Below are 18662 nucleotides of genomic sequence, written 5' to 3' on the forward strand. Positions count from 1 at the left end.
GTAAAAGGTATGATTTATTGCCGCTAAAACTCATATTCTTTAACGACAATTGTTTGCGGCAATTATTATGGCTGCTAAACTCATTCTAAAAACGACTAATAATGCTCCTTTAACGTCCATTTTTATAGCCACTAAATTCAAAATATTTGTCGCTAAAAGTCCATACCTTTAGCGGTAATTGTTTTGTGGCAATTAAATTGGCAACAATATCTCTTCTAAAAATATATTAGTATGCCCCTTTAGCGTCCATTTTAATGAATAGCAAAGTCAATTAAATTGCCACTAAAAATCATCTTTAATAGCAATATAATGGTACAATATCCCTGTATAAACGTCTTAATCCTGTTAAATTGGCACTAAAATTCACAAGCTATAACGGTAAGTTTAGCCACCATTAATAATAGCTACTACATTCGACCAAAAAATAATGCAAATAACAAAACATATTGATATTAATTCATAAAACTATAGTATATCTCGTTAAATTTTAACGAACAAAAAGAAGTACTAATCCAAAATATTAATATCACAAAACCAGAAAATATAACTCATATTGTTTGAAGTAAATAGCTAATGTCACTATATAACTAATCTTAACGAATAACAATCTTCAAAATAATCTCTTAAACTCTTCCTCATATTGAAATCTTCCCCCCGCTAAATTATGGAACATCAGACTGTTTGACCTGAAATTATAAAATAACTATGTCAATAGGAAGTAAATGTTGCCAAACACCAAATCTGATAATAGTTTGCGAGGTTATGAAACTAAAAGTCCATAACCAGAAAGGGACACAAACAAATATCTTTTAGTAAAGTAGGCCCACGAACCTTTCTTGGCTCCAAATTACCTAGAATAGAAGATTCAAAGGTCATCAAATGGCAAAAACTTATATGGTTAAATTTGTTCCCAAGAACCTCTGACCAGTGGCAATTTAGTGAGGGACAACCATGCTCGACCAAATGTTTCAAAGAAAAATCTGGTGGAGGAGCTTACAGGCAAACATGCTCACAGCTCTAATGTTTCAACACTGAGTGTGTGCATAAAATATAAGGAACTGTGGCATATTATGCTGCATTCTCAGTGTTCCAGTCCTATATGGAGCGTAAGGAACTCAGCTGTGATACAAAACAATCAAGCATGCAGGAAGAACAACAATTGTGGTGTCCAAGCTAGCCTACGCGCATCTTAACTATTACACCAAATTCTTGCTACCTCCCCCTAAAACAGGTAGTAGGTAACTCTATCCACCAAGGCGTAGGCAGATATAAAAAAATCACCTAGCGTTTTTGTCTCTACTAGGATTTGAACCTTGGTCTCTCATGGTTTTCACTCACTTCATCGACACTAGACCACGCCCTTGGGTGCTTCCGTTAACATTTCTTTAAGCTCAAGAAAAGAGAATATCAGTAGCCTGCCACAGAAAGTGGAAGTGTGCCATTGCTTAAGTTACACAAAATTCAGTTTCTACGAGAAAGGTGATCAGACACACTTATCCAGATGGCAGGAAGCCAAAAAGAGGGCAAGTCTGAGCAGCTCAAACAAAGAAACTGGTTTCAAACGACCATCATCTGAAGTAGTTATAATATCACAAGGAAGCACTGCTGCTGTTTCTTCAAGAAATGAAAAATATGTTGCACAAGGAAACAAAAAGGGGCAATGTTGGGGTAACTTACTTCAATGTTTAAGAGGGCATTCAGACCATCTGCTATAGATCCCAACAAGCATTCATCCTGAGCACAAGAAGCCATTCATAACATAAGCAATGTGTAGAATTAGTTCCAAATATAACATGATACAACTTAGAAGAAAAGCTAGGAAGAATATATTATAAGTGTGCTAGCTCGCGCATAAGCTGTTTTCTTCAGCAATACATAAAGCAACAACAACAACAACAACCCAGTATAATCCCACTTAGTGGGGTCTGGGGAGGGTAGTGTGTACGCAAACCTTACCCCTACCCTGGGGTAGAGAGGTTGTTTCCAAATAGACCCCCGGCATCCTTCCCTCCAAGAACTTCTCACCTTGCTCTTGGGGAGACTCGAACTCACAACCTATTGGTTGGGAGTGGAGGTTGCTTACCATCAGAGCAACCCCTCTTGTCACTTGCAAAGATCAAACAAATACAAAGAAATGGCATCCAACATCCCAAGGACAATGGTCGAATGCAGCACAAACCTGTGATTTGATATTTGCATCCAGTACTTTAAGTCCAGACTCAAGAGGCCCAGCAATAAATATAAAGCTACTTGAGTCCAAGTTTAGTATCAAATGGATCTGGTTTTTCATCATGATTTCCAGGAATGTGAAGTAAGCTCCTGAAAGCTGTAGGATAAGACAATTGGAAGTAGTTATATTGTTAAAATGAAATGCAGAACAATGAGATAATTTACAGAGGGAAAAAGAATATATACCCCTCAAAATTCGTGTAAGAGGTATGTCCACTGCTGAGGACACAATCAGGGATAAAACCACTTTTAAAGTTAAACAGCTTAAGCAAATTAGCTCAATTTGACACCACTGCTCATTCGAAGAATGTTGAGGCTCTAATTTTTAAGAAGCAGCAACACCGCTGATTGAACAGATAAATTTTTGCCAGAATAACAATGAGAAGGTCCACTTTAAAAATAAGTGGTCAGTAGTTTAAAATATTTAACTCGATCATACCAATCAAAAGAAAATGTAAGCTATAGACAAAGACACAGAAAAAAATGAAAAAGGAACTGAAAAGAAAACCAAAATGATCAACTTCTTCTCTGCATCTGCTCCCCACATACACAAGACTCAAAGACGGCTTAAATATACTCCAAGCAAACACTAAAGGCATACAAATGGTGCTCCAAACACATAAAGAACTACAAGTGGCTGCTACCAAATCCATATTTAAAGATGTATATCCTGATAAAATAAGTTTAATCAAGATACTTCTGCAGTTTTCATATGCTAGCATCATAGTCAGAACCAAATTGCCTAAATGGTAGTGCCAACATAATGTTCAATAGATAACAGGAGTTCCCACCAGGATGTTGACCTCTCAAATGTCTCAGTAGTCTATATATTTTCCCGTGTTGTAATTGTGTCACTTATAAGTATGTTTTCTTAGCTGAGCGAATGTAGACAACTCACAATAAACCATACATTACATCTGCAACAAGCACATAGAAACTATGGGCTCAAACTTGGTGCGTATGTGAATTGTGATGCTCCCATTCTTTGTTGGGAGTACACTCCAAAATAAGTAGAGTGCTGGCAACAAATTTTGATGTTTGTTGGGAAGTTTATATGTTCCAAAATCACATAAAATATCTTTGCTCAGAGCATAAAGCAGCAGAAGGTTTTATGTTCAGAAACAAAATCAGTCTGAACATACTATTTTGTTAACATCATATAGTAAGAGGAGTTAATTCTCATGTGATAAGCATCTAAGAAATAAAATAACCAGCGATATTTTTGAATAAATCAGCTCTTAATATAATACCTTTCTATATGCGAGTATATCAGTCAAAGGAATAGATAGAGCCATCCTCATAGAAATGTCAAAAGCATCTGCTAGCGCTCTGTCCCCATAAATCTCAAACACCCCAAAGTTGACATAGTTACCAGCAATACATAAAGTGTATAAGGAAAAAGGACTAAGTTTGACAAACATATCCCATTCATAGAAATAGTTAATTAATCCAAGTGCTTTAAGTTGTCCAGAGAGTTAATTTGATGGTTTAGATCAAGTTCAGAGAGTCGATTCAGAAAGAAATTATCACATTGTTGTTAACTTGCAATTGTAATAGACTATCCAACTTTTTGGAGTTTGTTCAGACAGAGGATTTCGTAAAGAAAGGATCACATTGTTGTTTCAGGATCACATTGTCGTTTCAACTTGAATTGATCAATGGATTTATAGTCTTGGAAGTTGTTCACATAATGATTAGAACATTATCACTCAAAGAAGTGATAGGAAGAGTACATGAAACCAATCCCGTACCAGGTAGCATGGCGTTCCACAGATGAGAAACCTCATGTTCACATCATCATCATATATCTTTATGGCAGGAAGACTATCGGAGTTGCTTTCTTCATCATCTTCAGGACCTGCCTCAGGCGGAGGGACATTGATTTTGGGAGGATCACCAAGCAGGTGAGGACCATTTTGACTGTATTGACCACCAAGAAAAAAAACAAGGAAAATAATAGTGCAATTAAAATTTCCAATAAAAGCAAAAAGGGGATGAAATTTGACTAACCATTTTGACTGTATTGGGGGAATTGGAAGAGATTGAAGGGTTAAAGCTCAAGGCTCAAGAACGCGGTGTTCTGTCAATGTAGAGCTAAAGGAGCGACATATCCATTTGAAAATCCATCAAGAAGCTGCAAGATTAGGTATGCATAAATGATCAATGATAATGAAAGAGTTATGGAGCAACAAAAAAGAGAAAACAAATTGGATATTAAGGGGAAGATTAAATTCAATGACTGCAAACTAAATCAACAAATTAATGAAAGCACACTGAACATTCCATTTTTATACTTATTTTTACACTTAAACAAACACATGTAACCAGTATAAAATTTGAATATACAGAAATGTTTCAATGTGCTACTTGAATGTAAACTCCAAATGAGTAAGGGAAGAAGCTTCCAATCATCAACAATATGCCAAGAAGAAAACCTCTTGTCCTTTGTGTTAAGCTGGAGCTGACACTTGGAAATTTGTGAAAGTATGTGTCACTTTCATGTGACATCAATGCTAAGATGTCCTTTTGGCCATAGAAAGAAGGCCCATCTATTGGTTAGATTTACCAAAGTATACAAGGACATTTGTTGTAAAAAAGTACAAAAGCAGGGGAAAATGAGACTTGCAAAAAGTACTGTTAAGTCTTTCTTTCTCAGTTACCAGTACAATGAAGCGATGGGAATAAAGAAAATAGTCTTGGCTTTTTAGTGAACAAAGCAGAAGGTCAACTATTTCGACCACAGAATACAATACAGTTTACCAGAAAGAATTAAAAATTCTAGAAGTACCCTTGAAATAGATGTTAATTTCAGGAAACACACACGACGACCATGAGGTGCTTTGCTTTCCTTTACGTATAGTAGTAATGTAAGACTCTAAAGAAGGCAAAAGAGACCTTGCAACATTCAAGTAAAATAGAAGGTCAAGAATGCCAGAAGAATCAATATGAAAAGCTCTGTGAAGCCTGACAATAAGCCACCATAAACCTAGACAAGAGTGCAGTGTAAATCTTGGATTGGAAAGGATTAAAATGGAAAATTTGACAATGATCAAAGCAGCAGCAAGAAATAGCTTAATGGGAATGTACAAATCTAGATAGTTCTGTAAAAGGGTTGCATAGCCACATTATTGAAGTCAACTGTTAGGACATCTGTTATTCTCTAGCATAGAGAACTAGGCACCAAGAGCAATGAAAAAATAGGCAGTCCAGAATAATGCATCAAATAATTGTACAACATGAGTCAACTGCAAGAATACCTCTTTGCCACACATAAGAATGCCTGCCGAAAATGGGATGCTGCATAGCAGGAAAATGCGCTCTTCCAGTACATCACATACGGAACACCCTACAAATATGAACATATCGGCGGAACCAAAAGAACCATCCATAAAGTTTAAATCAGGAGATTTGACCAGATCATCAGATGATTGAATTGAACGAATCTGAGGGTACCAAATGCCAATTAGACAACCAGAAATTCAACTCGCACTTAGTAAATGTTCCCATTAGGCCATTACACCAACCCCTTCCATTAACATTACACGGTATAGCAATTCTTAGTCATACTTATCTCACCTTATTGGAGATTGGTCTTTAATTTACATGCCGAGTAAATCATAAACCACGAAAAGACTAAATGCTGATCGGGTAAACTCGCACCTTAACAATTCTCCACTCAACCCAATCAACTACGTCTTAATCCTAAATTGCTGGAGTGGGCTATGAGTTCCTTATATTCCACCAAAAATCCAGACAAATTTGGTAAATTAGACCTTCGGCTTTCTTTTAATCAAAGAAAACTGGACCACAAGCAAAAACGAAATGCAGTTCCAATCATGCTAAGGTAATCTGTTTAATCACGAGATTCAATTAAGCATATATTTCTAATCAGCCAATGCATAATATACAGATCTGGAAAATTCTGGTTCGCCAACAACAACACATAAAAAGGAAATTCTCAATATTTACGTACAATGAATAGAAGAAATCTGTAAACAATTCATAAATTATTATGCGTCAGTGAGTAGAATAAATAATTGAAACGAAGAAAAATGAACTTACACCAGGGAACACCGAGAGATCCGAAGTCTGTTTCAAGGGCTTGGAAGCCAAAAAAATCGCAAGCGAGAAATGTGATCGGAAGAGGAAGCGGAGATACAAACAAGGTCACGCGAGTGGTAAGCGAAAGAAGTGAGGACCACCAGCACGAGTCCTATAAGGAGGAATGGCCAGATATGACCGGTTCGAGTCATGTAATTGGTGAATCTTATCGCCGGAGACAAGTGCTTCCGTGTAATCGATTCGTCTCCGTCTCCGTCGCCGTCGTCGGTAACCGGCGATAAGATAGATGAAAGACCCTTTTGCTTATTTCTGCTGTCTATAATTTTCTTTAAGTGAATCTATTCAATTTACATGAAAAATATTTGGAGGGAATGGGTGATTATTGTGGAAAAGAATGGGAGGGAAAGATAAACAGTGAAAATAGCTTTCAATTGAGGAACTGCAGCAGCCATTCCTTTAAATTGCCAGTAAAGAGAAATTTTTCCTGGCAATTATTGATCTGCCGCGAACATTTCAATTTTAGGAATAATATAGTGGCATTAAGTCTATTGCCGTTAAAAAATAGCCGGTAAAAGCTATTTTTATTGTAGTGATAGTTATGTATGCTCCCTGTTTGCTTCAATTCCCTAAGCTTGCGCCTTGCCTCGTATAAGGCATTGTTTGGAAAGAACTGTCGCTTTGAACTGATCCCATGTGCTAATAGTACATAGACCTTTATCCACATCGGCCATCTTACTTCTCCATCATAGCATGGCAGTCTCTGAGAGGTACAATACCGCAGTGTTGATCTTGGCCTCGTCGTCCTTCACTTTTCCATGCCTAAAGTAGTTCTCCAAGTGCCAAAGGAAGTTTTTTACTTCTTGTGCATCACGAACACCTTTGAGCACCGGGGGTTTGGGAGCCTCGATCGTGGCCTCCCTCGTCACCTTAACATTGCTGGTTACCTCGGCCACGCCAGCATTGACATGCTCCTCGAGTGACTCTATCTTTGCCTTCATAGCATCGATAGTACTCAAAGCCTCCATGAGTCTGCACTCTAAGGCAATGATGGTTTGCCTTAGTTCCATCTCAGTTTGTGTACGTCCCTCCAAGTCATTTCAGATACTCTCAATCTCTTCAAGAGTGTGCCCCTCAAAAACGTTAAGGGTGCCTTCCACCTTCCCCAAGCGTTGGCCAAAGATCTCCACGGCGTCCATCCCCGCATTCATCTTCATCACCCACTCTTTACCGAGCGAGACGTCCTCTGGAAGGACCTCCACTTCTTCCTCGCTCGCCTCAGTGGCAGATGGTTCTTGGGATGTAAGCCCTTCATTTGACACAACCTCAGGTGGCACCTCCTGGCTCTTGTTGGTGACATTCCTATTTTTGCTACGGCCGCTCTTGCCAGCAGCATCCTGGATGATGTTGGCTTTGGTGTTGGCAGCGTTAATTTCTCCATCGTTCGTCATTCCCTTAGTTGAAACCTTCGCTCTGATACCACGTTGTAACGTCCTTAGTTGTTAACTAAGTACACGTGCGACACTTGACAACTCGCTCACGATCTTGCACAATTTGCTCACGTTCTTGCTATGCCAAGTCAGCCTCACTACACTCAAGATCGCTAAGAGAATAGAAGAAATAACATAAGAGAATTGTTAAAGGAAGCTTTGCATTAGTGAGAACTTGAATTGTTTGCTTGGTGAATTACAAATGAGTGGTTCCCTTTATATACTAGTCTTCTAGGGCTAGTGTGTAAATATTAATTATTATACAAGTCCTTAATATTTACAAGATAAGGGTTTTCTCTAGAATTTTCTACAAGCCTAGAAGATTCCAAGAACTTTCTTAGCAAATCCATAAGGATCTAGGTTTTTCCTAAGGAAATGTCCATACCTCTCTAGAATCTTCTCACAAATGCTAGCCTTCTTCTTACGTAAGCTTCCACATGGCATTAATATATGCAAATTGGCACCTATGTGGCATGATGACATGGCGGGTCATCATATAAAGCCTCAATTCGTTGGTCCATTCCCGTAAAATTTAATCCCGACTCCTTTTTTTTCTTTTTACTTTTTGGGCGGCAAGAATAGGAGCCTTGGCGCAATTGGTAAAGTTGTTGTCACGTGACTAAAAGGTCATGGGTTTGAGTCGTGGAAACAGTCTCTTGCAAAAATACAGGATAAGACTGCGGACAATAGACTATTGTGGTCCGGCTCTTCTACGGAACCCACGCATAATGAAAGTTTAGTGGACCGGGATGCCCCTTTTGTTTTTGGACAGCAGAAGGAAAAACAAAGTAGAAAGAGCAAACATTCTCTCCAAGTGTGAAGGAATGGCATGGTTAATTATTATCTTTTTAATTACTTGAATGATGTTTTTATATTTGAATTATCATATAAAACTAAAATAATTACATGTATAATATTAATATTTTGATGTAACTGTATTTATATTCATTCAAACTTTTTTGTAATTTTTTGGTTTTGTTGTAAATTTATAATTCTATAAAATGAAGACAGTCTTAGTTAAAGTCTTTCATATTAAGTAGGATATAGAACCATTTATATATTTAGTTAATACTAATTGCGAAGTAAATTCTTGATGTATCTTTAATTTCTTTTTTGTAATTGGACACTTGTAAGCAAATTGGAAAATATTAGCGAGACACACATTGTTCCTTCAACAAAGCTTTTCTCAAATAAGGTGATCAAACATAAATTACTACTCTCCCCAAATACTTTTCTCACAATCTATTTTAGTAAGAGCATTTATCAACAAAAGCAAAATTTTAGAAGTTTGGCGTAACGAGCGTAGTTTATACCGTTGGAATTCATTATATACTCTCTTTCCTTAGATGTTATCCCCTCCTTGTTTTTTGGTCTAATGTTTAATATTTGGAATTTACTGACCCGACTAATTTAGATTTGTGCCTCATAAGACCAAATAAAATGAATAACGTTTGGAATATTAACACTGGATAACAACATGCAAAAGGAATTGGCAAATTATTGGCCATAAATTATTTTGATAAAGACAGCTCCAAAAAATCTGCATTATATAGCTAAATTTAAAAATACCTACTTACTATTTATTCTCTCTCTCTCTCACCTACGTATCTTTTTCTTTTCTCTCTCCCTTTCTCTCCTTATATTTCGTCTTCTATCTCTTCTCTTTTGCTCTCATAGTTTAGCAAAATTTATGCAAAAAAAAAAAAAAATCGGTGGGATGAAAAGGTAAGATTGATCTCACATCAGAGAAAATCATAAGCAAAAACTAAGAGAGAAAAAATATATTTCAACTTTTTTTTCTCTCTTCTTTTTTTGGTTGGATTGAACGAGTGGATGTGATTGAAATTGGTTGAAAATACCTAGACGAGGCTATATACATAATTTGAGCAAGATTAGAAGTGATTTAGACTAGTTTCAGGTAAAACATTAGACCTTAACATCCAACTGCGACATGTATATCACATTGTATATCGTGTACATCAGTGTATATTATACACAGATTTTTACGGACGTCTGCGTATATCACTTTTGTCACGACCCAATTTCTCCCTCCATGAGTTGTTGTGACGGAACCTAGTCTCTATGACTAGGTAAGCTTAACACTTTGCGGAAAAAAAATAAAAGCATGAACATTAACTACTAACAGTAATAGATACCTATTAAGTAACTGAATGCCACTTGGCCTATACAATTATCACTTTTGAAATGTACGAAAACAATTCCCAAAACCTAAAAACCCGCAAGTCACAAGCTACTAAGAAGTCTTAACTGTTCTATACATCATTTCTAAAGAAAGAAGGAAAATAAACATATGGAAATAGAAGAGGACTCCAAGGATCTACGGGAGCGGCAGATGTACCTTGAAGTCTCCAATAAGAAGCAATGACTGCAACTAGTGATGAGGCTGGTAACATGAACCTGGATCTGCACACGAAAAATATCTGTAGGAAAGGGCGTGAATACACCAAAATGGTACCCAGAAAGTGCCAAGCCTAACCTCGGTCGAGTAGTGATGGGATCAGGCCAGGTCCCTGCTTGTATAAATATAATGAAATAGGACATAATGAAATATCGCAGTAGAAATAAATACGAAAATCTAACAGGAATAGAATCAATGAAAGCCAACAGCTCAGAACACAATGATAACAAAAGGGGATCTCCCTAGACACCGTCTCGTAGTCTCAAACGTAAATGTGCAAGAGGATCTCCCAGAATATAGTTCCGTAGTCCCAAATTAAATATGTATAACAGGGGGATATCCCGAAATACCGTTCAGTAGTTCAAAAGTAAATATGCAATATTGTGAGGTCTCCTAGAATACTGTTTCGTAGTCCCAAAGTAAATATGTATCTCAACCAATAGAAATAACAGTTACAACAAGAAACCTATAGTTTAGACTAAGTTTAGGTCAAGGAAAGCAAGTAATTTCACTAAACATGCTGCACAAATTTCAAATAGGCAGTTAAAATATGTAGGCATGCTATTCTAACTAAGCAGGATAGTTACATATGCTAGTGTAGTTCAAATAAAGATAAACAGGTTATGACTTAGTGAAAACAGGGTTTTACAACAAATAGCCCGTGTACGTACTCGTCACCTCACGTACACGACACTTACATATCAAAACAATACCAAATCCTAAGGTTAGTTACCCCACACAAGGTTAGGCAAGCCACATACCTCGAACCAAGCTCAAATCTATCCGTCACAATGCTCTTTCCGTGAATATCCGGCTCCGGATGACCCAAGTCTAGCCAAATCAATTACATAATATAAATATAGCTACACGAAACTAATCTAACTAATGGAATCGAAGTTAAGTCAAGAAATTCAAAAAATCGCCCAAAAACGCCTCCACGGTCCCATGTCTGGAAATCAGCTAAAAGTTAACAAATATGAACACCTAATCACTCACAAATTCATTCGTACCAAAATTATCCAAATTTGATTTCTAAATCCCAATCAAAACCCAGAAATTCGGTTGGGAAACTTTTCCCCCATTTTCCCAACCTTACAATCCAAATCCGAAATTAAATGGAGAAAACAACTTTAGATTAATGAAATACAACTAAAAGCGAGTTAGGAATCGTTATCCCAAAACTCTCTCTGAAAATCCCTTAAAGAATCGCCAATTTCCGAGCTCCCAAGTCCAAAAATGTAGAATGAATTCAAACCCTCGATTTTGCCCTTTTTTCTGCCAGTCAAACCGCACCTACGGTCATATTTTCGCTTCTGCAGTCTCGCTTTTGTGGCTAAGATTTCGCACCTGCGGAGATTCATTCAACTCCTAGGCTCCGCACCTACGCACTGCCCTCCGCACCTACAGACGCGCTTCTGCGCTCACTCGTCCGCTTTTGCGGAACTCAGCTTCCTTCTCCATTCCGCTTTTGCAATCGCCCTTCCGCAGATGCGGCTCCGCTTTTGCGGCTTGTGCATCGCACCCGCGACCACTGACTCTCATGACCAAAAGCGCACCTGCGCCTTTACTCCATATGTGCGAGTCCGCACCTACGGGCTCCCCTCTGCAGGTGCAAAAACTCCAGAACAAGAAAAAACTCAAAAATTGCATAAGACAAAATTTCAACTCGTTAAGCTTCCTAAACACACTCGAGGCCCCCAGAACCTCAACCAAATATACCAACCAATCCTAAAACACCATATAAACTTAGCCGGGCCATCAAATCACATCAAACAATGCTAAAAACACAAATCATCCCCGATTCAAACTTAAAGAACTTAGAAATCTACAAATTCAACAATCGATGCCAAAATCTATCAAACCATGTCCGAATAATTTTGCACGCAAGTCATATTCAACATTACGAACGTACTCCAACTTCCGAAATCGGATTTTGACCCCGATATCAAAAATTTCACAACCAGTGCAAAACTCCAAACATTCGATTTTCGCCATTTCAAGCCTAAAAGAGCTACAAAACACAATCCGAACACGTCAATAAGTACAAAATCACCCAACAGAGCTAACGGAAATAACGCAACTCCATTCCATAGTCGTCTTCACACAATTCCGACTACGGTACAAATCCTAAGTCTTAACCCTCCATTTAGGGACTAAGCATCCCAAACCACTTCAAAAACCAAAATGAATCTTCCCAGCAAGTCACAATTGCAGAAATAGGTACGGGGGAAGCAGTTAATAGGGGATTGGGGCTCTAACTTTTCAAATGACTGGCTGGGTTGTTACATCCTTCCCCTCTTAAAACAATTGTTCATCCTCGAACGAGCATAGAGATATACCTGAAGTGGTGAAAAGATGGGGATAACGGCTGTGCATATCCTGCTCGGTCTCCTATGTCGCCTCCTCAACCGGCTAACCTCTCCACTAAACCTTTGCTGATGCAATATTCTTTGACCTCAACTTTCGAACCTGCCTGTCCAAAATAGCCACTGGCTCCTCATAATAAGATAGATCCTTGTCCAACTGGACTGAGCTGAAATCCAACACATGAGACGAATTACTGTGATACCTATGGAGCATCGAAATATGATATACCGAGTGAACTCTTGCTAAGCTGGGAGGTAAGGCAAACTCATAATCAACCTCCCCAACTCACCGCAACACCTCAAACGGGCTAATAAACCTTGGGCTCAGCTTGCCCCTCTTTCAAAACCTCATAACGCCCTTCATAAGTAAAACCCGAAGCAAGACCTGCTCTTCAACCATGAATGCAACATTGCGAACCTTCTGGTCCGCATAACTCTTCTGTCTGGACTGGGCTGTGCGAAGTCTGTCCTGAATCACCTTAACCTTCTAGAAGGCATCCTGAACCAAGCCCGTACCCAATAATCTGGCCTCGCCCGGCTCGAACGAACCCACTAAGGACCGACACCGCCTACCATATAGAGCCTCATATGGTGCCATCTGAATGCTGGACTCATAACTGTTGTTGTAGGCAAACTCTACAAGTGGCAAGAACTGATCCCAAGAACCTCCAAACTCCATCACACACGCACGGAGCATATCCTCAAGAATCTGAATAGTGCACATGGACTGCCCGTCCGTATGAGGGTGAAATATTGTGCTCAACTCCACCCGAGTACCCAACTCATGTTGTACAGCTCTCCAGAACCGTGATGTAACTTATGTACCCCGGTCAAAGATGATAGATACCGGCACGTCATGAAGTCTGACAATCTCATGGATATAAACTTGAGCCAGTTGCTCGGAAGAATAGGTAGTCATCACAGGAATAAAATAAGCTGACTTGGTCAACCTATCCACAATCACCCAAACTACATCAAACTTCCACTGACTCCGTGGGAGTCCAATAACGAAATCCATAGTGATTCGCTCCCATTTTTACTCTAAAATCTCTAACTTCTAAAGCAATATACCCGATCGCTAATGCTCATACTTCACCTACTGGCAATTTAGACACCGAGCAACATACTCCACTATGTCCTTCTTCATCCTCTTCCACCAGTAATGTTGTCTCAAATCCTGGTACATATTCGCGGCACCCGGATAAATAGTGTACCGCGATGTTGGCCCAAGTATAGGTTAGTTTTGAAGACTAACAAAGGAACTCAGGATGAACCAGGTCCATCCCTCAAGTGCACAAAAATGGACAGATTCGAGCATGTGGGTTGCACGTGAAGGAGATAAGCTTAACTTGGTGTATTTAATATCTCCTGATCGAAAAGGTTGCATAATTGATAAGGAGAAGGACTCCTTAATCAAAGAGAACACTGTCTAAGATATGAAAGGAGTTAGAAGTTGAAATCAACTAGAACTCTTCCGCCAAGGAAGAGTTACATCAGAACTCTAGTTATTTCTTCATCTACTAACTCTATAAATTGCAGGATGTTCTCACATTAAAGGTGTTACACAAAAATGCAGAAGTTAAATTAAATGTGAATTGAGAGCAAAATAGCAATGCTTTTTACAAGCAGTTCATGTGTGATTCAAGTGTGCAAACCTGAAGCTACATGAACCGGATTGAAGAACCAGCTCCATAAAGAGTTTTAAGTGTCTATCTTTTATTCTAGTTCAATTGTAGTAGGTGATTTTACATTGTACCTTTTAGATTTCATAGAAACAATTGTATTAGGTACTTAGAGTGTTCAAGTTATAGCTAACTTGAAGTTGTCGCAACAGTTGAGGCTGTGTGCCACAACGGGATTAGCGTTAATCCTTAGGTTTACAAAGAGTTTTTGTAAATGTTGTTTTGGCTCAGTGATTTTAGTGGAAATTTGGGAAAATCCTACTAAGTAGTAGGTCGTGGTTTTTTCACCTTTTGAGCCAGCTGTTTTCCATGTAAAAATATCTGCGTTCTTTATTTTATGTAATTATTATTCCGCAAACAGTAGTAGTTAGAACACATAGAAGAACCAGGTCCTTCCACAAACTGTTTAAGCAAAAAATTGGTCACCACACAAATCACCCCCCTATTATGTGGTATTGACAATTAGAACATCAATTGGTATCAAAGCAGGTTATCCTTGAAAAGGCTAACACCTTAGGAACAGATCAAGATGAGCGCACCACCTGGAAACTAGGAAGGTCAATCCACTGATAGGCTTTCACTCTTTAATGGCCACTACTACTCTTGGTGGGAAAATAGAATGTGAGATCACATCATCGGAGAAGACTATCAGCTATGTGATGTGAGCACATGATTTTTGTTTTACGCGACAAATCACTCCAAAAGAAACAAAATAATAGCGATCGGTCTTGCTGCACAATTTTTGGATTTTTCACGTGGCATTTTGTTAATTATCTATGATTTTTGTCCATTTTTTTTTATTATTATCAAAACAAAATACAAAAAATGTGTGTGTCATGTGCAGTTTGAACCGTAATCCGGTTATTAAATAGAAAAATCATAAATATGCATCTTTGTCCGTGATTGTTGTGTTGTTTGATTTTACCTGCTTTGAATATTTTAATATATGTGTGTAAATAATTGTCTTAAGTGTTTAATTAGTGAATTTCAATTTTTTTTTAATTAGGTTTTGTTTTAAAATATATATATAAGAGAAAGAAGTGCAAAATTGGACTGAAATTAAGATTGGGCCTATCCCTATTTTAAATCTGAGGCCCAAATCAAGCCCAGAATGTGAGCTTGACCCGGTCCAGACCAGTCGACCTCAGGAACGTCCAAACGACGTAGTTTCGATTTGTTTTGATCTGGGCCGTTGATCTCAGAATGATCAACGGCCGAGATCACATTCCTCATACCCACTGATGAACCCGACCCATTCCACCTGGACCGACCCAAACCCCTTTAGGTTGAAACGACACCGTTCCCTACCAGCCAAAAGATCTTGACCCTTCATCTCACCCCATCCAACGGCCAAGAATCGACCCCTCACTAACTATATAAGCCTATAACCATACCCCACGCCCCGTCCAAACACCCCCCCACCTTTCATCGTCTTCACAGACCAAACCCTTTGAACCCTAGCCGCCCCCTTTCCCCTCACCATTAATCCCGACGGCATGAACGCCGGTGACCCTCACCTTAACACCATAGATGCTCCTCACCATCCTGAACCCAAATCCACCAGCCACTTAGCTCGAATCCCCTTCCACCTTCTCGAATCTTCGTTTGAAGATTCGAGTCGGAACCTGACTTACACCAATTGACCCCAGTTTCACACCAGACAGTCCCCGGACCCCCTCGTGACCAAACCATGCTTGGTTTGGTCCGAATCTAACCAGGGAAACATGAATCCCAGATCTGATTTTGGGAACCCTAGGGTTCCTCGTGACTGGTCTGTATCCGTTTGAGCCAAAGTATTTAGGGTCTAATGGACTTTAGTCGAAGTGTTCTCAGTGAGAACACTTCGATTAAAGTCCTTTCAACCCCAAGAAGGGTTTGTTTGAATCTGAACTAAGACCTTTTGATTCTTCGGGGATTTAAGGTGAGTTTGTTTTCCTTTTTCTTTATTCAGTCCATGTACCGATTAAAGGTCTGTTCGTTGGCCAAATGTCTTGTTTAATTTGTGTTTTGAATTTTTACCAACTGTATCCTGTCCACCTTGCCTGAACCTCTGTTGTTTGATCGAGTCTTTCTTCTATTCATTGATAATGTGTAGATGTGTATGTACTGTGCAATCAATTGAACTTTGAACTTGACTAATTAACTGATTCCCCGGTACAGTTTCTGTTTAGTCATTACAATTCGAATCATGTGTTTGATACTGTTAGATTTTTGATCATGGTCTTTGATTGTATATGTTATAATTAGTATAGTCGAGTCGACAAATGTCGTCAATTAATCTCAGTAGTTAGAATGTTAATAATTGAATCTGTTGCCTGCTGCAACTTTGTTTGAATCAAAGTAAGAATCAAGTATGGCTACTTATAGTTGCTGTATTTGAATCTGAAAATAAAAAGGTTAGATTGTTAGCTACAATCTGAATTGGAGGGCATGTGCACTTGTGCACAACATGTGCATAAAGGCCCTTTTTGGTTTAAAATAGTTTGACAGCATATGCTGTAAGATTACATTCTGCTGCCCATATTCTGCTTTAGTTCAGAAATAATAAACCTTACTCAAAAGGTAAGTCTGCCAGGGAATATCATGGGGGTGTGTTTTTATTTAAATAGTAAGTGGAAACTGAAAAGAAGACAGCACATGGGAGGAGTTTTCTGATTGATAAACAGGCTGATAAAGGGTTGAGTTTTAGGCTTATAAGAGGGGGGATACACATTGAGATACACACACACAGACACACATAGGGAACTCAGATTGAACATTGAGAGCTGAGTTCTGAAAACAGAGAACACTGAAAAAGAATTCTTTTTGATAGCTCAAATAGATTTCAAGACTGAAAATTGACATTGGATTTTGAAAAGAAAGGAGATAGTGAGAGGGATAAAACATACAAAATCAGAAACTGTTTTCTTCCTGCTGTTTGTTCGATTCTTAGTTGGTTCAACCTGTTCAAATCAGTTCTATTTTTCTCTCAAGTATCAGCTAAGTTTGTTGTTTGGTTCGTATTGGCTGTTTCTCTTGGAATTGGATTGTCTGAATTCTGATTCTACTTCCCTGCTTATTGCTGTCATTTTGCTGCCTCTTCCCTCGTCTATAATTGCATCTTGCACTGGAATTTGTCCTGCTGCTATTTATCTGTTACTGCTGCTGTTTCGTTTACACTGCTGCTCAACTGACTCCCCTGCTTTCTTTATTGTAAGCGTCTCCTCAGGTACACATTTCGAATCTGTCTGATATAACTGATGTCGCAATGAAAGTTGAATTGAAAGATATGAAGGAATTATAATCATCTGTTGCTTCACTTGCAAATTTTTATAAATGTTGTTAAGCTGTGTAAGTTTTAGTCTGTTAGTCTAATAGAGAATACATTAGTAAGTTTGTACTTAATTAAAGTTTATGCTGATCTGAAACTGCGACATTTGACTCGTTTAGTAATATACAGGATGTAAATACAATTCATGGAATGTGCAACTATTTAATACGATTGTTAAAATTAAACTCACTCTTTTAGCATGCTTTGAATAGGTAAGGGCGAATGGCTGTTAAATCTAGCCAAATATAATACAGTTTTGAATCACCCAGTTTCGACTTCCTTAGGCAGTTTATAGGACGAGTTTTGAACATCCTCGGTAACATCCTTTAATAAGGAATTCTATTAATCCTGTTTAAGCAAGTTAATTTAAATCCGATTTAAGGATGTTGTTCGGATTAAGTGTTGTATTTCGTCAATCTCGTATGTAACTTCTTTGTCGAATTAAAGCATTTTTCATAAGGTATGACGTCTCTTCATTTTATAAATAATTAATCAGAAATTGATAAGGATCCGGATTAGGCCAAAGCATATACTTGAATTAGCATGTATCTTTCTTCTTCTATTTTTAGAGACAAACGCATTAGAAATGTAGTCGCTTTAGGATATCCTTTCTAAAATGGAGACGAGCCTCGCCAAATAAAATGCAAATTGCGGGGCCCTCAATAACTAACCATAATAAATATTTAGAATTCAGGACAGGCCGTTTAGTGAATTTCATGGCCTTCCCCAAAAATAATAACGCGTTAGACTCTTTAGGCGCAGCTTAATTAAATTATATTCTTAAATTCGGGTGCGCATTTATGTGACCCAAATTCAAATCTCAACGGAGTCGAAATGTGTTAACAACTACGGGTGCATTGATTGTGACGTGGTTCGAGATGCATTTTCACGACGTTGCAATTCTATAAAAATAAATGATAATAATAAAAGCGGTTTAAACTTAATAAAAGCACATAAGTCACAACATGTATTTAAATCAGATATTTAGCCATTATAACAATTTAAGCGACCGTGCTAGAACCACGGGATTCGAGGGTGCCTAACACCTTCCCTCGGGTCAACAGAATTCCTTACTTAGAATTTCTGGTTCGCAGACTTCATTTGGAA

At 38.3% G+C, this 18662-nt stretch overlaps 1 protein-coding gene across 6 annotated transcripts; it reads right to left on the minus strand.

Annotated features, from left to right (window-relative positions):
• Positions 1–428: 428 nt before the first annotated feature.
• LOC104249505 (uncharacterized) lies at positions 429–6844 on the minus strand. 6 transcript variants are annotated; one of them, XM_070165204.1, is made up of 7 exons: positions 6292–6831; positions 5487–5575; positions 4240–4363; positions 3480–4149; positions 2180–2326; positions 1678–1734; positions 429–686 (listed from the first exon to the last, which is right to left on the minus strand). In XM_070165204.1, the coding sequence occupies exons 4-7, from the start codon at positions 3648–3650 to the stop codon at positions 663–665; spliced, it is 399 nt and encodes a 132-aa protein (XP_070021305.1). In that variant the 5' UTR covers positions 3651–4149; positions 4240–4363; positions 5487–5575; positions 6292–6831; the 3' UTR covers positions 429–662. The 6 variants fall into 6 exon arrangements, 4 of the variants coding, with proteins under 4 accessions (XP_070021305.1, XP_070021306.1, XP_070021307.1 ...); XM_070165205.1 differs by having other exon boundaries at positions 3480–3558; positions 3981–4363; positions 6292–6824; XM_070165206.1 differs by having other exon boundaries at positions 3981–4149; positions 6292–6817.
• Between the last annotated feature and the right edge of the window lie 11818 nt (positions 6845–18662).

Source organism: Nicotiana sylvestris, chromosome 12, assembly GCF_000393655.2.
Source record: "Nicotiana sylvestris chromosome 12, ASM39365v2, whole genome shotgun sequence".
NCBI lineage: Eukaryota > Viridiplantae > Streptophyta > Magnoliopsida > Solanales > Solanaceae > Nicotiana > Nicotiana sylvestris.